Below are 21,456 nucleotides of genomic sequence, written 5' to 3'. Positions count from 1 at the left end.
TGTCTTTAGGTTGAGATAAACAGTCCCCTGTTCCTACCTCTTCATGTAGTGTATTGTCTTTAGGTTGAGATAAACAGTCCCCTGTTCCTACCTCTCCATGTAGTGTATTGTCTTTAAACAGTCCCCTGTTCCTACCTCTTCATGTAGTGTATTGTCTTTAAACAGTCCCCTGTTCCTACCTCTTCATGTAGTGTATTGTCTTTAGGAGAGGTTGGGATAAACAGTCCCCTGTTCCTACCTCTCCATGTAGTGTATTGTCTTTAGGAGAGGTTGAGATAAACAGTCCCCTGTTCCTACCTCTTCATGTAGTGTATTGTCTTTAGGAGAGGTTGGGATAAACAGTCCCCTGTTCCTACCTCTCCATGTAGTGTATTGTCTTTAGGAGAGGTTGGGATAAACAGTCTCCTGTTCCTACCTCTCCATGTAGTGTATTGTCTTTAGGAGAGGTTGGGATAAACAGTCCCCTGTTCCTACCTCTCCATGTAGTGTATTGACTTTAGGAGAGGTTGGGATAAACAGTCCCCTGTTCCTACCTCTCCATGTAGTGTATTGTCTTTAGGAGAGGTTGAGATAAACAGTCCCCTGTTCCTACCTCTCCATGTAGTGTATTGTCTTTAGGTAGAGGTTGGGATAAACAGTCCCCTGTTCCTACCTCTTCATGTAGTGTATTGTCTTTAGGAGAGGTTGAGATAAACAGTCCCCTGTTCCTACCTCTCCATGTAGTGTATTGTCTTTAGGTTGAGATAAACAGTCCCCTGTTCCTACCTCTCCATGTAGTGTATTGTCTTTAGGAGAGGTTGAGATAAACAGTCCCCTGTTCCTACCTCTCCATGTAGTGTATTGTCTTTAGGAGAGGTTGAGATAAACAGTCTCCTGTTCCTACCTCTCCATGTAGTGTATTGTCTTTAGGAGAGGTTGAGATACAGAGTCCCCTGTTCCTACCTCTCCATGTAGTGTATTGTCTTTAGGAGAGGTTGGGATAAACAGTCCCCTGTTCCTACCTCTCCATGTAGTGTATTGTCTTTAGGAGAGGTTGGGATAAACAGTCCCCTGTTCCTACCTCTCCATGTAGTGTATTGTCTTTAGGAGAGGTTGAGATAAACAGTCCCCTGTTCCTACCTCTCCATGTAGTGTATTGTCTTTAGGAGAGGTTGAGATAAACAGTCCCCTGTTCCTACCTCTTCATGTAGTGTATTGTCTTTAGGAGAGGTTGAGATAAACAGTCCCCTGTTCCTACCTCTCCATGTAGTGTATTGTCTTTAGGAGAGGTTGGGATACACAGTCCCCTGTTCCTACCTCTCCATGTAGTGTATTGTCTTTAGGTTGGGATACACAGTCCCCTGTTCCTACCTCTCCATGTAGTGTATTGTCTTTAGGTTGAGATAAACAGTCCCCTGTTCCTACCTCTCCATGTAGTGTATTGTCTTTAGGAGAGGTTGAGATAAACAGTCCCCTGTTCCTACCTCTCCATGTAGTGTATTGTCTTTAGGAGAGGTTGGGATAAACAGTCCCCTGTTCCTCCCTCTCCATGTAGTGTATTGTCTTTAGGTTGAGATAAACAGTCCCCTGTTCCTACCTCTCCATGTAGTGTATTGTCTTTAGGAGAGGTTGGGATACACAGTCCCCTGTTCCTACCTCTTCATGTAGTGTATTGTCTTTAGGAGAGGTTGGGATAAACAGTACCCTGTTCCTACCTCTCCATGTAGTGTATTGTCTTTAGGAGAGGTTGGGATACACAGTCCCCTGTTCCTACCTCTCCATGTAGTGTATTGTCTTTAGGAGAGGTTGGGATAAACAGTCCCCTGTTCCTACCTCTCCATGTAGTGTATTGTCTTTAGGAGAGGTTGAGATAAACAGTCCCCTGTTCCTACCTCTTCATGTAGTGTATTGTCTTTAGGTTGAGATAAACAGTCCCCTGTTCCTACCTCTCCATGTAGTGTATTGTCTTTAAACAGTCCCCTGTTCCTACCTCTCCATGTAGTGTATTGACTTTAGGAGAGGTTGGGATAAACAGTCCCCTGTTCCTACCTCTTCATGTAGTGTATTGTCTTTAGGTTGGGGTAAACAGTCCCCTGTTCCTACCTCTTCATGTAGTGTATTGTCTTTAGGTTGGGATAAACAGTCTCCTGTTCCTACCTCTCCATGTAGTGTATTGTCTTTAGGAGAGGTTGAGATAAACAGTCCCCTGTTCCTACCTCTTCATGTAGTGTATTGTCTTTAGGTTGGGATAAACAGTCCCCTGTTCCTACCTCTTCATGTAGTGTATTGTCTTTAGGAGAGGTTGAGATAAACAGTCCCCTGTTCCTACCTCTCCATGTAGTGTATTGTCTTTAGGAGAGGTTGAGATACACAGTCCCCTGTTCCTACCTCTCCATGTAGTGTATTGTCTTTAGGAGAGGTTGGGATAAACAGTCCCCTGTTCCTACCTCTCCATGTAGTGTATTGTCTTTAGGTTGAGATAAACAGTCCCCTGTTCCTACCTCTTCATGTAGTGTATTGTCTTTAGGAGAGGTTGGGATACACAGTCCCCTGTTCCTACCTCTTCATGTAGTGTATTGTCTTTAGGAGAGGTTGAGATAAACAGTCCCCTGTTCCTACCTCTCCATGTAGTGTATTGTCTTTAGGAGAGGTTGGGATAAACAGTCCCCTGTTCCCACCTCTCCATGTAGTGTATTGTCTTTAGGAGAGGTTGGGATAAACAGTCCCCTGTTCCTACCTCTCCATGTAGTGTATTGTCTTTAGGAGAGGTTGAGATAAACAGTCCCCTGTTCCTACCTCTCCATGTAGTGTATTGTCTTTAGGAGAGGTTGAGATAAACAGTCCCCTGTTCCTACCTCTTCATGTAGTGTATTGACTTTAGGAGAGGTTGGGATAAACAGTCCCCTGTTCCTACCTCTTCATGTAGTGTATTGTCTTTAGGTTGGGGTAAACAGTCCCCTGTTCCTACCTCTCCATGTAGTGTATTGTCTTTAGGAGAGGTTGAGATAAACAGTCCCCTGTTCCTACCTCTCCATGTAGTGTATTGTCTTTAGGAGAGGTTGAGAAACAGTCCCCTGTTCCTACCTCTCCATGTAGTGTATTGTCTTTAGGAGAGGTTGGGATAAACAGTCCCCTGTTCCTACCTCTTCATGTAGTGTATTGTCTTTAGGTTGAGATAAACAGTCCCCTGTTCCTACCTCTCCATGTAGTGTATTGTCTTTAGGAGAGGTTGAGATACACAGTCCCCTGTTCCTACCTCTCCATGTAGTGTATTGTCTTTAGGAGAGGTTGAGATAAACAGTCCCCTGTTCCTACCTCTTCATGTAGTGTATTGTCTTTAGGTTGAGATAAACAGTCCCCTGTTCCTACCTCTTCATGTAGTGTATTGTCTTTAGGAGAGGTTGGGTAAACAGTCCCCTGTTCTTACCTCTCCATGTAGTGTATTGTCTTTAGGAGAGGTTGGGATAAACAGTCTCCTGTTCCTACCTCTCCATGTAGTGTATTGTCTTTAGGAGAGGTTGGGATAAACAGTCCCCTGTTCCTACCTCTCCATGTAGTGTATTGTCTTTAGGTAGAGGTTGAGATAAACAGTCTCCTGTTCCTACCTCTCCATGTAGTGTATTGTCTTTAGGATAGGTTGGGATAAACAGTCCCCTGTTCCTACCTCTCCATGTAGTGTATTGTCTTTAGGAGAGGTTGAGATAAACAGTCCCCTGTTCCTACCTCTCCATGTAGTGTATTGTCTTTAAACAGTCCCCTGTTCCTACCTCTTCATGTAGTGTATTGTCTTTAGGAGAGGTTGGGATAAACAGTCCCCTGTTCCTACCTCTCCATGTAGTGTATTGTCTTTAGGAGAGGTTGAGATAAACAGTCCCCTGTTCCTACCTCTCCATGTAGTGTATTGTCTTTAGGAGAGGTTGAGATAAACAGTCCCCTGTTCCTACCTCTCCATGTAGTGTATTGTCTTTAGGAGAGGTTGGGATAAACAGTCCCCTGTTCCTACCTCTCCATGTAGTGTATTGTCTTTAAACAGTCCCCTGTTCCTACCTCTCCATGTAGTGTATTGTCTTTAGGAGAGGTTGAGATAAACAGTCCCCTGTTCCTACCTCTCCATGTAGTGTATTGTCTTTAGGAGAGGTTGAGATAAACAGTCCCCTGTTCCTACCTCTCCATGTAGTGTATTGTCTTTAGGAGAGGTTGGGATAAACAGTCCCCTGTTCCTACCTCTCCATGTAGTGTATTGTCTTTAGGAGAGGTTGAGATAAACAGTCCCCTGTTCCTACCTCTTCATGTAGTGTATTGTCTTTAGGAGAGGTTGGGATAAACAGTCCCCTGTTCCTACCTCTCCATGTAGTGTATTGTCTTTAGGAGAGGTTGGGATAAACAGTCCCCTGTTCCTACCTCTCCATGTAGTGTATTGTCTTTAGGAGAGGTTGAGATAAACAGTCTCCTGTTCCTACCTCTTCATGTAGTGTATTGTCTTTAGGAGAGGTTGAGATAAACAGTCTCCTGTTCCTACCTCTCCATGTAGTGTATTGTCTTTAAACAGTCCCCTGTTCCTACCTCTTCATGTAGTGTATTGTCTTTAGGAGAGGTTGGGATAAACAGTCTCCTGTTCCTACCTCTCCATGTAGTGTATTGTCTTTAGGAGAGGTTGGGATAAACAGTCCCCTGTTCCTACCTCTTCATGTAGTGTATTGTCTTTAGGTTGAGATAAACAGTCCCCTGTTCCTACCTCTCCATGTAGTGTATTGTCTTTAGGAGAGGTTGGGATAAACAGTCTCCTGTTCCTACCTCTCCATGTAGTGTATTGTCTTTAGGAGAGGTTGGGATAAACAGTCTCCTGTTCCTACCTCTCCATGTAGTGTATTGTCTTTAGGAGAGGTTGGGATAAACAGTCTCCTGTTCCTACCTCTCCATGTAGTGTATTGTCTTTAAACAGTCCCCTGTTCCTACCTCTCCATGTAGTGTATTGTCTTTAGGAGAGGTTGAGATAAACAGTCCCCTGTTCCTACCTCTCCATGTAGTGTATTGTCTTTAAACAGTCCCCTGTTCCTACCTCTCCATGTAGTGTATTGTCTTTAGGAGAGGTTGAGATAAACAGTCCCCTGTTCCTACCTCTCCATGTAGTGTATTGTCTTTAGGAGAGGTTGGGATACACAGTCCCCTGTTCCTACCTCTCCATGTAGTGTATTGTCTTTAGGAGAGGTTGAGATAAACAGTCCCCTGTTCCTACCTCTCCATGTAGTGTATTGTCTTTAAACAGTCCCCTGTTCCTACCTCTTCATGTAGTGTATTGTCTTTAGGTTGAGATAAACAGTCCCCTGTTCCTACCTCTCCATGTAGTGTATTGTCTTTAGGAGAGGTTGAGATACACAGTCCCCTGTTCCTACCTCTCCATGTAGTGTATTGTCTTTAGGAGAGGTTGAGATAAACAGTCCCCTGTTCCTACCTCTCCATGTAGTGTATTGTCTTTAAACAGTCCCCTGTTCCTACCTCTTCATGTAGTGTATTGTCTTTAGGTTGAGATAAACAGTCCCCTGTTCCTACCTCTTCATGTAGTGTATTGTCTTTAGGAGAGGTTGGGATAAACAGTCCCCTGTTCCTACCTCTCCATGTAGTGTATTGTCTTTAAACAGTCCCCTGTTCCTACCTCTTCATGTAGTGTATTGTCTTTAGGTTGAGATAAACAGTCCCCTGTTCCTACCTCTCCATGTAGTGTATTGTCTTTAGGAGAGGTTGAGATACACAGTCCCCTGTTCCTACCTCTCCATGTAGTGTATTGTCTTTAGGAGAGGTTGAGATAAACAGTCCCCTGTTCCTACCTCTCCATGTAGTGTATTGTCTTTAGGAGAGGTTGAGATAAACAGTCCCCTGTTCCTACCTCTCCATGTAGTGTATTGTCTTTAGGAGAGGTTGGGATAAACAGTCCCCTGTTCCTACCTCTCCATGTAGTGTATTGTCTTTAGGAGAGGTTGAGATAAACAGTCCCCTGTTCCTACCTCTCCATGTAGTGTATTGTCTTTAGGAGAGGTTGGGATAAACAGTCTCCTGTTCCTACCTCTCCATGTAGTGTATTGTCTTTAGGTTGAGATAAACAGTCCCCTGTTCCTACCTCTCCATGTAGTGTATTGTCTTTAGGAGAGGTTGAGATAAACAGTCTCCTGTTCCTACCTCTCCATGTAGTGTATTGTCTTTAGGTTGAGATAAACAGTCCCCTGTTCCTACCTCTCCATGTAGTGTATTGTCTTTAGGAGAGGTTGAGATAAACAGTCTCCTGTTCCTACCTCTTCATGTAGTGTATTGTCTTTAGGAGAGGTTGGGATAAACAGTCCCCTGTTCCTACCTCTCCATGTAGTGTATTGTCTTTAGGAGAGGTTGAGATAAACAGTCCCCTGTTCCTACCTCTCCATGTAGTGTATTGTCTTTAGGTAGAGGTTGAGATAAACAGTCTCCTGTTCCTACCTCTTCATGTAGTGTATTGTCTTTAGGAGAGGTTGAGATAAACAGTCCCCTGTTCCTACCTCTCCATGTAGTGTATTGTCTTTAGGTAGAGGTTGAGATAAACAGTCCCCTGTTCCTACCTCTCCATGTAGTGTATTGTCTTTAGGTTGAGATAAACAGTCCCCTGTTCCTACCTCTCCATGTAGTGTATTGTCTTTAGGTAGAGGTTGAGATAAACAGTCCCCTGTTCCTACCTCTCCATGTAGTGTATTGTCTTTAGGTTGAGATAAACAGTCCCCTGTTCCTACCTCTCCATGTAGTGTATTGTCTTTAGGTAGAGGTTGAGATAAACAGTCTCCTGTTCCTACCTCTTCATGTAGTGTATTGTCTTTAGGAGAGGTTGAGATAAACAGTCTCCTGTTCCTACCTCTTCATGTAGTGTATTGTCTTTAGGTTGAGATAAACAGTCCCCTGTTCCTACCTCTTCATGTAGTGTATTGTCTTTAAACAGTCCCCTGTTCCTACCTCTTCATGTAGTGTATTGTCTTTAGGAGAGGTTGAGATAAACAGTCTCCTGTTCCTACCTCTCCATGTAGTGTATTGTCTTTAAACAGTCCCCTGTTCCTACCTCTTCATGTAGTGTATTGTCTTTAGGTTGAGATAAACAGTCCCCTGTTCCTACCTCTCCATGTAGTGTATTGACTTTAGGAGAGGTTGGGTAAACAGTCCCCTGTTCTTACCTCTCCATGTAGTGTATTGTCTTTAGGAGAGGTTGAGATAAACAGTCCCCTGTTCCTACCTCTCCATGTAGTGTATTGTCTTTAGGAGAGGTTGGGATAAACAGTCCCCTGTTCCTACCTCTCCATGTAGTGTATTGTCTTTAGGAGAGGTTGAGATAAACAGTCCCCTGTTCCTACCTCTCCATGTAGTGTATTGTCTTTAGGAGAGGTTGGGATAAACAGTCCCCTGTTCCTACCTCTCCATGTAGTGTATTGTCTTTAGGAGAGGTTGAGATAAACAGTCCCCTGTTCCTACCTCTCCATGTAGTGTATTGTCTTTAGGTTGAGATAAACAGTCCCCTGTTCCTACCTCTCCATGTAGTGTATTGTCTTTAGGAGAGGATGAAGCTACATCCCAGATGGACCTGATGTAAAACTGATGAATGAAGTGATCGTCTTAAAAACAAACAAGAGACAATGAAGATCAACAACACCTTTCTTACTTCCTGTTCCTTGGCTGTGAAGTGGGTGGAGTGGGAGGCGGGGTTAGTATAAGCCACCACCAGGTCCGCCCCCACCCCTCCTCCCTCCTGGCTGTTAGAGCCGTGGGGGTCTGCAGCCGGTCGGTCTGTAGAGAGCCAGTGTTCCAGCTGTCCGGGGCTGGGGGGTTTCTGGTAGCTGTAGAGCAGAGAAGAGTCATTACAAAGACTAGACAACGATCAATAAAATACATTATGAACACAGTGTAAACTAGTGACGGGCACCAATTTCACTAATTCAACACAGTATCGATAATGTTTGATTCCATACCAGTGCCCATCGCTACTACAATCAGGTATTACACAGACAGCTGAACCTGTACCTGTGTTCGCTGGTGATAATGTTTGATTCCATACCAGTGCCCATCGCTACTACAAACAGGTATTACACAGACAGCTGAACGTGTACCTGTGTTCGCTGGTGATGTAAGTGTCAGTCTTGGAGGAGGTGTGGTTGTTCAGAGAGTTGTCTGTCAAGTGGATGCAGTCAGGGAGACCGCCCATGGGCTGGTCCTCGTCAGAGTTCACCCAGGACCGAGCCCAGAAGTGCAAATTGGGATTGTGTTTGTTCCTATAGGTGGACAAGGAAGTAATGGTTCATTTAGACTCCAAATGATCATGGATCCGTTTCAAATAGCACCCTATTCCCTTTATAGTGCACTAGATTTGACCAGAACCCGTACTACAGATAATGAGTGTCACAGTTTTCTTTAGGTGTGATAAAAACGTCTCCCTACGTTTTGAATGGTGACCTACTGTAGTATGTCCATCTTCAGCTGTAGTCCGTGAAGGACGTTGTTGACACTGAACACGTCTGCTAACAGCTGATGGGTGGACACGCTGGTCTTACAGTTCTGCTCAGAGTAGTTCTCCGAGAGGAAGGACAAGCCGTACATCTGACCCTTGTTCAACCAGTCTTTGTCATGGAGATATTTGGCACTCCACCTTTGACCTAAACAACAAAAACAAATGGACATGTCAGGATGTTGATGATAATAATAATGTAGGAATATCTTGGTCTTGTTTGTCAATTGTATAGGGTAGGTAGAAGTTGCCTAGCCTGAGCGCCAGTCTTGTTTGTAAATTGTATAGGGTAGGTAGAAGTTGCCTAGCCTGAGCGCCAGTCTTGTTTGTAAATTGTATAGGGTAGGTAGAAGTTGCCTAGCCTGAGCGCCAGTCTTGTTTGTAAATTGTATAGGGTAGGTAGAAGTTGCCTAGCCTGAGCGCCAGTCTTGTTTGTAAATTGTATAGGGTAGGTAGAAGTTGCCTAGCCTGAGCGCCAGTCTTGTTTGTAAATTGTATAGGGTAGGTAGAAGTTGCCTAGCCTGAGCGCCAGTCTTGTTTGTAAATTGTATAGGGTAGGTAGAAGTTGCCTAGCCTGAGCGCCAGTCTTGTTTGTAAATTGTATAGGGTAGGTAGAAGTTGCCTAACCTGAGTGCCAGAGGACTGGCCACCCCTCATAGCCTGGTTCCTCTCTAGGTTTCTTCCTAGGTTCTGGCCTTTCTAGGGAGTATTTCCTCGCCACCGTGCTTCTACACCTGCATTGCTTGGTGTTTGGGGTTTTAGGCTGGGTTTCTGTACAGCACTTTGAGATATCAGCTGATGTAGAAGGACTTTATAAATACATTTGATTTGTGCTATCATACCAACTCCTTGTCACTCATGGTCACGTTTGGCTTGACAATGACATCAATGGAGCTGTCAAGAGCACAAACAGATCTGGGACCAGGCAATAGGAGGCAATAGGAGACAACAGATCTGGGACCGGCGGTAGGAGGAGACAACATATCTGAGACCAGGCGGTAGGAGACACCAGATCTGAGACCAGGCGATAGAAGGAGACAACAGATCTGAGACCAGGCGATAGAAGGAGACACCAGATCTGAGACCAGGCGATAGAAGGAGACACCAGATCTGAGACCAGGTGATAGAAGGAGACCACAGATCTGAGACCAGGCGATAGAAGGAGACCACAGATCTGAGACCAGGCAATAGAAGGAGACCACAGATCTGAGACCAGGCAATAGAAGGAGACAACAGATCTGAGACCAGGCGATAGAAGGAGACAACATATCTGGGATCAGGCTAAAAGTTGCCTCTAACCACTGACAGAGGGTGAGATCATCTTTCATCCCCCTAATGGTTTAGGTTGGGGAGTAATCTGATCCTAGATCTGTGGTTAGGGGAGTGTAGGGTATGGTGTTACCTGGAGGGTCTCTGCAGATGTAACATATGTACTGGTCCGGGATGCTATCCTCCAGAAGCCCCATACACACACTGTGCTGCCAGCACATACACTCCTCACACTGAAACACACAGAGAAAGAGAGAATGAATGAATGTGTGTTTAGGTGGACACAAATACTATCTGAACACAGGTCTGAAACATGTATAACACATTTTCTTTATTTAACCAGGCAAGTCAGTTAGGAACAAATTCTTATTTACAAATGACAGCCTACCCCGGCCAAACCCGGACGAGCGCCGCCCTATGGGACTCCCAATCATGGCCGGTTGTGATACAGCCTGGATTCGAACCAGGGTCTGTAGTGATGCCTCTAGCACTGCAATGTAGTGCCTTAGACCACTGCGCCACTCAGGAGGTCCATATTGGAGGACTGAAGGGAACGCCCAGGCGGAGCTTGTGGCAGACTTGTACTTTGTACATGTATTTGTTGTAAAATCCCCAGTTAACTGACACTAAAGAGTGATTCATTTAATATTAACTTCAGGTGTCCCTGGTGTTGAATTTACACCACAAGTGACTGGAATTTTCCAACCCCACCTCAGACATAACACTAGTCTGAGGACTTCAGTCAGTCCAGTACCTGAATCATGAATCCATTCTCCTCGTCCATCTCACAGATACAGCGGACGATCTCCTGGGTACCATCCTCATCCTCCTCCTGGAAGTCCTCCATGTTCAAAGAGTCAAAGTCCTGGTCGGAGGGTTCAAAACAAACCCCCTTAGTCATGTTGTCACCCTGCGTCTCACATCTATACATTTCCTAAGCCATAACACACAATCTATTACATAGAGGAGGATCCTAAAGGACCATGGAGTCCAGTCTGCTTCCTGTTTTCTATGTTTCCAGAAACAAATGGTAGTATCGTGACAACCCTACCTGGTTGTACTCATCTCCACTAAACAGCAGGCTCTCTGTGGTCGAGTCCTCCAGGAAGTCTATGTCTGACAGGTCTGGAGAGGGAGCGGAGGGGGAGAGAGAGGGGGAGAGAGAGGGGGAGAGAGGGGGAGAGGGGGAGAGAGGGCGGAGGGGGAGTGAGAGAGGGCGGAGGGGGAGAGAGAGAGGGAGAGAGGGGGAGAGAGAGGGGGAGAGGGAGAGAGGGGAGCGAGAATAAAAACAAGTGTAAACACAATGCTCACATTCTTTACAACATATATCTTGATGTCATATAATTGTGAGAACTTCAGCAAAGCAACACCTAAAGTTAACTTAGTTGACAGTTTTCTATCTAAATACCAAGTGTGATCACCACAGAGTAATATACCAGTCTATTCCAATACTGAAAGGCTGAATAAAGGCTAGGGGGGCGTAAACACCTGTCAGAACCTTAAAAAACAACAACAGTTTAACCCCAAATTGGACCCAGTTGACACTGTTAGATAACAGTCCCTGGCGATGTTTCTAAATTTCCCAAGTACTGTTGGCTTCCCCAATGTGAAATATAGAAGGCCACTGATCACAGTAGACTACATTCATTCTGAGGAGGTATTAAGTCCAGAATGAAGGCTGCTGTGGCTCTGCTGGTGTTGCTGTTCTGTCGGTCTGGGGCATGGGCTCCAGTGACATGAACAGTGCTGATGTCTCCCTGCGTCTCCTATGATGCAGGTATCTTCACAGCACCAGTGAGAGGGATCTACTTCTTCAGATTCACTGTCATGGATAACAAAACCTCCAAGGGGTTGTCTGTACTTTAGTAGAAGAATGGCCAGTCTATTATGTGGTTCGGTCAGTGGAATGAAAAGGACAAACATTATCTATCCAATGCAGCGATTCTAGAGTTGGAGAAAGGGGACATGGTCCACGAGTCTCTTCTCAGGCTACTGGATCTAGAGTTGGAGAAAGGGGACACGGTCCACGAGTCTCTTCCAAGGCTACTGGATCTAGAGTTGGAGAAAGGGGACACGGTCCACGAGTCTCTTCTCAGGCTACTGGATCTAGAGTTGGAGAAAGGGGACATGGTCCACGAGTCTCTTCTCAGGCTACTGGATCTAGAGTCGGAGAAAGGGGACATGGTCCACGAGTCTCTTCTCAGGCTACTGGATCTAGAGTTGGAGAAAGGGGACACGGTCCACGAGTCTCTTCTCAGGCTACTGGATCTAGAGTTGGAGAAAGGGGACATGGTCCACGAGTCTCTTCTCAGGCTACTGGATCTAGAGTTGGAGAAAGGGGACACGGTCCACGAGTCTCTTCTCAGGCTACTGGATCTAGAGTTGGAGAAAGGGGACACGGTCCACGAGTCTCTTCTCAGGCTACTGGATCTAGAGTTGGAGAAAGGGGACACGGTCCACGAGTCTCTTCTCAGGCTACTGGATCTAGAGTTGGAGAAAGGGGACATGGTCCACGAGTCTCTTCTCAGGCTACTGGATCTAGAGTCGGAGAAAGGGAACACGGTCCACGAGTCTCTACTCAGGCTACTGGATCTAGAGTTGGAGAAAGGGGACACGGTCCACGAGTCTCTTCTCAGGCTACTGGATCTAGAGTTGGAGAAAGGGGACAAGGTCCACGAGTCTCTTCTCAGGCTACTGGATCTAGAGTTGGAGAAAGGGGACATGGTCCACGAGTCTCTTCTCAGGCTACTGGATCTAGAGTCGGAGAAAGGGGACAAGGTCCACGAGTCTCTTCTCAGGCTACTGGATCTAGAGTTGGAGAAAGGGGACATGGTCCACGAGTCTCTTCTCAGGCTACTGGATCTAGAGTTGGAGAAAGGGGACACGGTCCACGAGTCTCTTCTCAGGCTACTGGATCTAGAGTTGGAGAAAGGGGACACGGTCCACGAGTCTCTTCTCAGGCTACTGGATCTAGAGTTGGAGAAAGGGGACACGGTCCACGAGTCTCTTCTCAGGCTACTGGATCTAGAGTTGGAGAAAGGGGACATGGTCCACGAGTCTCTTCTCAGGCTACTGGATCTAGAGTCGGAGAAAGGGGACACGGTCCACGAGTCTCTACTCAGGCTACTGGATCTAGAGTTGGAGAAAGGGGACACGGTCCACGAGTCTCTTCTCAGGCTACTGGATCTAGAGTTGGAGAAAGGGGACAAGGTCCACGAGTCTCTTCTCAGGCTACTGGATCTAGAGTTGGAGAAAGGGGACATGGTCCACGAGTCTCTTCTCAGGCTACTGGATCTAGAGTCGGAGAAAGGGGACAAGGTCCACGAGTCTCTTCTCAGGCTACTGGATCTAGAGTTGGAGAAAGGGGACATGGTCCACGAGTCTCTTCTCAGGCTACTGGATCTAGAGTTGGAGAAAGGGGACATGGTCCACGAGTCTCTTCTCAGGCTACTGGATCTAGAGTTGGAGAAAGGGGACACGGTCCACGAGTCTCTTCTCAGGCTACTGGATCTACGACGATCACAATAACCACAGCACCTTCAGTGGTTTTCTGCTGTTGCCTATGTGAGGGGAACATCCCACAGTCTCATGAATTCATATGGAAACACTTCAATAAACATGATGTGAAGCTAAATGACTTGTATTGTTTGATTTCATGTCCAACATTATGATGAAAACTGTACATTCATGTAAGGTACACATCTCTTCCTTTCAGATGGTAAGTTATGGGTGATGGTTAAGAGTGGGACTGTGTTAGGGAACTCTGTGAGGGACCCCAGGATTCATTTCTAGCAGAACTACTGACACAATCTTCAAACTAAAACTGATAACTAGTAAATAGTCCCTCAAAATGTCAACCTAGAAAAAAGGAGATGGGATACTTCTCTTTACCCAATAACATTCTACAGCACAATTCTACAGCACAATCCTACAGCAACATTCTACAGCAATATTGGGTCAACATGATGTCTGATTCAGAGTAATGACGTGTGATGAAGAACAATAAAAACACTATGTGTGAGTTCATCAATTTGAACAGCACATTCGTGTAAAGATGAAATGTGATTGGTTGATATACATATGTGTGTATACGCATTCATTTCATAGAAAAGACGCCCCCTTGTCAGGCTATTCCCACTCACTCTCTCCGGTCAGGTCGACGGAGAGGATGGCGCGGGGGTACTGGTAATGTTTGGTGGTGGAGGAGGAGGAGGAGGGGAAAGTGAAGGAGGTGGAGGAGCGGTGAAGAGTAGACGCCGTAGATCGCTCCAGGAAGGACAGGGACATGTCATCGTAGTCAGAATAACCTGCAGGTGAGAAAACACAGATTGTGTTTTTATGATGTGTTGACCAGTGCTACTTCTAACGTCTGTTTATCTTTCTCTAATGTATTTATTGGTGGTGTGTGTATTGGCTGGGGAAATTAAACTCCCCCTTTGAGGATCGATTAAGTACCAGCTTATGTCTCGTCTTAAATATATATGTTTACAATAATCTATACAAATGGACTGGTCATTCACTGACAACATACTATACACAACACCTGAACTAAACGTACAGCGCTGCTTGGATTCACAACAGCAGGAGCCCTCGGAGAAACATTAAGATACAACACCTGAACTAAACGTACAGCGCTGCTTGGATTCACAACAGCAGGAGCCCTCGGAGAAACATTAAGATACAACACCTGAACTAAACGTACAGCGCTGCTTGGATTCACAACAGCAGGAGCCCTCAGAGAAACATTAAGATACAACACCTGAACTAAACGTACAGCGCTGCTTGGATTCACAACAGCAGGAGCCCTCGGAGAAACATTAAGATACAACACCTGAACTAAACGTACAGCGCTGCTTGGATTCACAACAGCAGGAGCCCTCGGAGAAACATTAAGATACAGCACCTGAACTAAACGTACAGCGCTGCTTGGATTCACAACAGCAGGAGCCCTCGGAGAAACATTAAGATACAACACCTGAACTAAACGTACAGCGCTGCTTGGATTCACAACAGCAGGAGCCCTCGGAGAAACATTAAGATACAGCACCTGAACTAAACGTACAGCGCTGCTTGGATTCACAACAGCAGGAGCCCTCGGAGAAACATTAAGATACAACACCTTAACTAAACGTACAGCGCTGCTTGGATTCACAACAGCATGAGCCCTCGGAGAAACATTAAGATACAACACCTGAACTAAACGTACAGCGCTGCTTGGATTCACAACAGCAGGAGCCCTCGGAGAAACATTAAGATACAACACCTGAACTAAACGTACAGCGCTGCTTGGATTCACAACAGCAGGAGCCCTCGGAGAAACATTAAGATACAACACCTGAACTAAACGTACAGCGCTGCTTGGATTCACAACAGCAGGAGCCCTCGGAGAAACATTAAGATACAACACCTGAACTAAACGTACAGCGCTGCTTGGATTCACAACAGCAGGAGCCCTCGGAGAAACATTAAGATACAACACCTGAACTAAACGTACAGCGCTGCTTGGATTCACAACAGCAGGAGCCCTCGGAGAAACATTAAGATACAACACCTGAACTAAACGTACAGCGCTGCTTGGATTCACAACAGCAGGAGCCCTCGGAGAAACATTAAGATACAACACCTGAACTAAACGTACAGCGCTGCTTGGATTCACAACAGCAGGAGCCCTCGGAGAAACATTAAGATACAACACCTGAACTAAACGTACAGCGCTGCTTGGATTCACAACAGCAGGAGCCCTCGGAGAAACATTAAGATACAACACCTGAACTAAATGTACAGCGCTGCTTGGATTCACAACAGCAGGAGCCCTCGGAGAAACATTAAGATACAACACCTGAACTAAACGTACAGCGCTGCTTGGATTCACAACAGCAGGAGCCCTCGGAGAAACATTAAGATACAACACCTGAACTAAACGTACAGCGCTGCTTGGATTCACAACAGCAGGAGCCCTCGGAGAAACATTAAGATACAACACCTGAACTAAACGTACAGTGCTGCTTGGATTTCCTCTTCTTTTTCTTCTTCTTCTTCTGTTTCAGTTTGAAGTGGTCCTTCTCTTTCCTGTCCCTCCGCTCTTTATCCTTGTCCTTCTTTTTTCCTAAAGAAAAAAAGAAAAAAGAAAAGCAGAACATTATTTAATCACCAACTGATTTGCGGGAACAACGGAGAAATTGTATTTACTACAACTGCTAAGAAGAGTACTAGAACACAATCTCACCGATCACCTGGGATTTCTCCTCCAGTTTCACCTTCTTCTCAATCTTCATTAACCCTGTAGAAGGAGTCATGTATGTAATGCGATCACAATTCTCTGCAGCTAACTGTGTTGATTTAATGTGCGACCCAAATGGCACCCTATTCCCTATATAGTGCACTACTTTGGATCGTTTATTTTATTTTTCCCTCTGTCGTATTTCATGTGTTTTTCTTCTCATCTATATCACTACCTCATTGTGTGTTGTTGGGAAAGAGCTGGCCAGTTAATCACGTCACTGGGCTGTTTTACACCTGCTGTATCCTGCCCTGCCACTAACCTGGCTCCAGGACTTACAGCCCCTCAGGAAGCCTCACTGCCCTGCCACTAACCTGGCTCCAGTCCTTACAGCCCCTCAGGAAGGCCCACTGCCCTGCCACTAACCTGGCTCCAGGTGCTTGTCCTTATCGATCACCTTCTTCAGGATCTTGTCGTGGAGGGACTCGAAGCTCTTCTCCTGAGGCGGGGGAGGGAGAGACAGCTCTGTGCTGTCAGAGCTCATGGAGGCAGAGGAGCGTTTCTTCCTGTTCAACCTGGGAGGTTTCAGACAGCTTCCCAGTCCAGTACAGTCCAGTTGGAACATATGGCCCGGAGGGGACAGTGCTGCAGGACAGAGGAGACAGTATAAAACATATGGCCCTGAGGGGACAGAGGAGACAGTATAAAATATAGGGCCCTGAGGGTACCGAGCAGACAGTATAAAATATATGGCCCTGTGGGGACAGAGGAGACGGTATAAAACATATGGCCCTGAGGGGACAGGGGAGACAGTATAAAACATATGGCCCTGAGGGGACAGGGGAGACAGTATAAAACATATGGCCCTGAGGGGACAGGGGAGACAGTATAAAACATATGGCCCCGAGGGGACAGAGGAGACGGTATAAAACATATGGCCCCGAGGGGACAGAGGAGACAGTATAAAACACACGGCCCTGAGGGGACAGAGGAGACTGTATAAAACATATGGCCCTGAGGGGACAGAGGAGACGGTATAAAACATACGGCCCTGAGGGGACAGAGGAGACTGTATAAAACATATGGCCCTGAGGGGACAGAGGAGACTGTATAAAACATATGGCCCTGAGGGGACAGAGGAGACGGTATAAAACATATGGCCCTGAGGGGACAGAGGAGACTGTATAAAACATATGGCCCTGAGGGGACTGTATAAAACATATGGCCCTGAGAGGACAGAGGAGACAGTATAAAACATATGGCCCTCGGGGGACAGAGGAGACGGTATAAAACATATGGCCCTCGGGGGACAGAGGAGACGGTATAAAACATTTGGCCCTGAGGGGACAGAGGAGACAGTATAAAACATTTGGCCCTGAGGGGACAGAGGAGACTGTATAAAACATATGGCCCTGAGGGGACAGAGGAGACAGTATAAAACATATGGCCCTCGGGGGACAGAGGAGACGGTATAAAACATATGGCCCTCGGGGGACAGAGGAGACGGTATAAAACATTTGGCCCTGAGGGGACAGAGGAGACAGTATAAAACATTTGGCCCTGAGGGGACAGAGGAGACTGTATAAAACATATGGCCCTGAGGGGACAGAGGAGACTGTATAAAACATTTGGCCCTGAGGGGACAGAGGAGACTGTATAAAACATATGGCCCTGAGGGGACAGAGGAGACGGTATAAAACATATGGCCCTGAGGGGACAGAGGAGACTGTATAAAACATATGGCCCTGAGGGGACAGAGGAGACTGTATAAAACATATGGCCCTGAGGGGACAGAGGAGACAGTATAAAACATTTGGCCCTGAGGGGACAGAGGAGACTGTATAAAACATATGGCCCTGAGGGGACAGAGGAGACGGTATAAAACATATGGCCCTGAAGGGACAGAGGAGACTGTATAAAACATATGGCCCTGAGGGGACAGAGGAGACTGTATAAAACATATGGCCCTGAGGGGACTGTATAAAACATATGGCCCTGAGGGGATAGTATAAAACATATGGCCCTGAAGGGACAGCACTGAGGGACAGAGGGGGGTGAGAGAGAGTATAAGGTTGGGCTCTGGACAAAAGTAGTGCACTATATAGGGAATAGGGTGCCATTTGGGATAAACAGCCTAAAACAATTTGGTGAATTTGTGTATTCAAGTTACATCCAACTAACTGTGTTTTCAAATGAATCAAATCTAAATCCATACACGATGAGGTGGAGACAGTCCTGCGTCTCTTTGTGTTGTCAGGGACCTCCAGCAGGGTGGTGGTGGGCATGGAGGCTGAGGTGGCCCGGGTACGACCAGCCCTGTCTGGGGAGCCTGGCAGCTCAGAGTCCTGGAGGTCCTTGTCAGCGTTGTGGTAATACTTGAGGTGGTAGTCCAGCAGCTTGGCTTTGCGGAAGGCCTTGGAGCACCCAGGGATCTTACACTTGTAGAGGTCCAGGTCGTTGGGAGACGTTGGGTCATCACACCGCTTGGTGTTCATGACTGAGAGAGTGAGAGGTGACACACAGAGGAGAGAGAGAGAGAGAGAGGTGACACACAGAGGAGAGAGAGAGAGAGAGGTGACACACAGAGGAGAGAGAGAGGTGACACACAGAGGAGAGAGAGAGAGAGAGGTGACACACAGAGGAGAGAGAGAGAAAGAGGTGACACACAGAGGAGAGAGAGAGAAAGAGGTGACAGAGGGGAGAGAGAGAAAGAGGTGTCACAGAGGAGAGAGAGAGAGAGAGGTGACACACAGAGGAGAGAGAGAGGTGACACACAGAGGAGAGAGAGAGAGAGGTGACACACAGAGGAGAGAGAGAGAGAGGTGACACACAGAGGAGAGAGAGAGAGAGGTGACACACAGAGGAGAGAGAGAGAGAGGTGACACACAGAGGAGAGAGAGAGAGGTGACACACAGAGGAGAGAGAGAGGTGACACAGAGGAGAGAGAGATGTGACACAGAGGAGAGAGAGAGGTGACACAGAGGAGAGAGAGGTGACACAGAGGAGAGCGAGAGGTGACACACAGAGAGAGAGGTGACACAGAGGAGAGAGAGAAGTGACACACAGAGAGAGAGGTGACACACAGAGAGGTGACACACAGAGAGAGAGGTGACACACAGAGAGAGAGAGAGAGAGAGAGAGAGAGAGAGAGAGGTGACACAGAGCGAGAGGTGACACAGAGGAGAGAGAGAGGTGACACACAGAGGAGATAGAGAGAGGTGACACACAGAGAGAGAGAGAGAGGTGACACACAGAGAGAGAGAGAGAGAGTGAGGTGACACACAGAGGAGAGAGAGATAGAGTGAGGTGACACACAGAGGAGAGAGAGAGAGAGTGAGGAATGTTTTTCTGGATTATCAAGTCTCTCAGTCCAGTACATGACTCCCTTTTTGTTCAAGCTGGGCTGAAGAGCGTTCGAGTATGCTTTCATTCTATCGGACAGAGAGGACTCGGTAAAGATCGACTTCTTACCGGAACATGAATAATAATTGCAGTAAGCCTTGAAGGAAATGAAAAGTAATGGTTAAAAGTAATACAATCAAAGTAAAATAATCTGGAATAAGCCTGAGGAGAAAACCTACTTGGCTCCCTGGTGTGCTTGTTTAGTTTAGGGCTCCTGATAGTACTACTCCTCCCAGCGGCTACAAATCAAACAGAAACACAGATGGATTAGGACATTATCGAACATACATTATACTGTACAATGTCTGACCCTAATGGCACCCTACTCCCCTATAAAGTACACTACTTTAGCGCACTTTGTAGGGAATAGGGGGCCATTTGAGATGCTGCAGTTGAGAATAAATAACTCCCCATGTCAAGCATTACCTGCAGCTAAGGGTGGGAATTTGTCTGCCACTGCCGTATGATTGGCTGATGGCCCGTCAGTCAGCTGGTCTCTGTGTGTGATTGGTGGATGAGATGGTGTGAGGATGGAGGCAGCAGATGAAGGTGTAGGTGGTATGCCAACACAGTAGTTGTGGAGGGTCGATGACTCTGCCCTCTCGACAGAGTTTGTCACTTGATCTAAAGGAGGACAATCACACACAGAATAGATTCAGGGTTGTTTTCCTGGTTGTTCATGTTTTTTTCTTGGTCAGGGTTGTATTCATTAGTGCACACTGTAGCAAAACGTTTTGTCACGCAAAATTAACACAAGCGTTTCTTATTTGACAAGTTCAGCTAGTTTCCTCCCTGTTTCGGCCCATTTGGTTCCGTTTGGTTCCTAGTTAATATGACCCAGGTCACGAAGGTAGCCAGGAAGAACTCTGATCCCTCGAGGATGCACTCACCCTCTGGAGAGGAGGAGGGGTCTTTGTGAGATGTGTTGTGCTCCCTCCCATGGGGTGAGAGGTCAGGGCACTGGGTGGTGGTGGGGTGAGAGGTCACGCTGGGGTCAGAGTTTATATCAGGGCTGACGCTGGCCAGGCGCTGGGAGCGTCTCCTCCTCTGGCTCTGTTCTGAGCTCCTGGGGGAGCCTGGAGGAACCGCCTCACCATGCCCTGTTGGAGAGGAAGCACAGACACGTCACAACAACCAAATGACCCACTAAGAATCATCATGGAAAATAGTTTTGTGCTGACAGTGATCACAGCCCGAGCTCCCCAAGTCTTACTTCTGTTGGCTTCTGAGAATATGAAATATACTAATTCATGTCACTGAGGGAGAGAGCTTAATGTATAACGTTTACATGATGTCAGGATATGTTATTGTTAGCCATTAGGGATCCTATGGGTGGGATCCTCTGGGATGAGAAGAGACACAGACTGGTACCAATCACCATGACAGCCTTGAGTTGGGGAGGAGTGAGCACTTTGGGGTAGCGGTCAGGTCAGATGAAGTGAGGAAGAACAGATATCACAAAGGTTCTGTCTAGCAACAGAGATGCATTGGCTGTTTAGAGGTGTAGGAGTAGACTCAGCATAGGAGAAAGGATTAAATATCAGAGCTTGTGTGAACAATGTCTTTGACTAATGCAGCTGTATTGATCCTCTGGGAAAAGAGTCCGTCGAGTTTTTACTGTGAGAATTAGAACCTAACACTTCTGAGGCAATTCGGGGTTTTTTTTTTCGCCAAACATTTTCCAAAAACTGTATACATAAAGTTCATATTTGTAACACCACTTGTGTCTAAGACTATACCCTACTTTGAGTTAGTTAGTGGAAGTGCTTTTTCCACTCTGATCCTGTCCCTCAGCAGACCGACCTGAGGTAGCCATGTCTGGGCAGCTGTGTCTGGGGGAGGGACTCAGCATGGACTCTGGGGCTGACATGGTGTCCTCTCCAGCAGACAGAGTAGTGATGGAGCACGGCGGCCTGGACGCTCTCTGCTTCTGGCTGCTGTTAACCATGACAAATGGGTTCTTCATTATTTAACAAATTATTATACAAATAGCAACAAAAATATGAATTACAAGTACAACTTACAATTACATTATTATTGACAAATGATTACCTGATTACAATACACTATAAATATACCA

General features: G+C 46.4%; 1 protein-coding gene and 1 long non-coding RNA gene across 11 annotated transcripts in view; both read right to left on the bottom strand.

The window, feature by feature from the left end:
- Window positions 1-21,456, bottom strand: part of LOC129856955 (PHD finger protein 20-like protein 1) — a 35,501-nt gene that overhangs the window by 6,165 nt on the left and 7,880 nt on the right. For 6 of the 10 annotated variants that reach the window (XM_055924749.1, XM_055924751.1, XM_055924757.1 and 3 more), the window contains 15 exons: window positions 21,180-21,313; window positions 20,267-20,476; window positions 19,803-20,000; window positions 19,556-19,615; window positions 18,190-18,471; window positions 16,401-16,619; window positions 15,981-16,034; window positions 15,738-15,860; window positions 13,897-14,061; window positions 10,806-10,879; window positions 10,509-10,619; window positions 9,888-9,987; window positions 8,438-8,633; window positions 8,091-8,252; window positions 7,637-7,820 (listed from right to left, as the gene is read on the bottom strand). In XM_055924749.1, the coding sequence (XP_055780724.1) occupies window positions 7,637-7,820; window positions 8,091-8,252; window positions 8,438-8,633; window positions 9,888-9,987; window positions 10,509-10,619; window positions 10,806-10,879; window positions 13,897-14,061; window positions 15,738-15,860; window positions 15,981-16,034; window positions 16,401-16,619; window positions 18,190-18,471; window positions 19,556-19,615; window positions 19,803-20,000; window positions 20,267-20,476; window positions 21,180-21,313 (2,272 nt within the window). The remainder of the gene's footprint in view (window positions 1-7,636; window positions 7,821-8,090; window positions 8,253-8,437; window positions 8,634-9,887; window positions 9,988-10,508; window positions 10,620-10,805; window positions 10,880-13,896; window positions 14,062-15,737; window positions 15,861-15,980; window positions 16,035-16,400; window positions 16,620-18,189; window positions 18,472-19,555; window positions 19,616-19,802; window positions 20,001-20,266; window positions 20,477-21,179; window positions 21,314-21,456) is intronic. The other 4 variants (XM_055924755.1, XM_055924759.1, XM_055924754.1 and 1 more) reach the window with 3 other exon arrangements.
- LOC129856959 (uncharacterized) lies at window positions 3,571-6,404 on the bottom strand. Its single transcript, XR_008759836.1, has 3 exons — window positions 4,892-6,404; window positions 4,499-4,542; window positions 3,571-4,026 (listed from the first exon to the last, which is right to left on the bottom strand). It is a non-coding gene; the product is annotated as an uncharacterized LOC129856959 (long non-coding RNA).

Source organism: Salvelinus fontinalis, chromosome 6, assembly GCF_029448725.1.
Source record: "Salvelinus fontinalis isolate EN_2023a chromosome 6, ASM2944872v1, whole genome shotgun sequence".
Lineage (NCBI taxonomy): Eukaryota > Metazoa > Chordata > Actinopteri > Salmoniformes > Salmonidae > Salvelinus > Salvelinus fontinalis.
The sequence above is the reverse complement of the archived record's forward strand: the minus strand, read 5'-3'. Positions and strand labels throughout refer to the sequence as shown.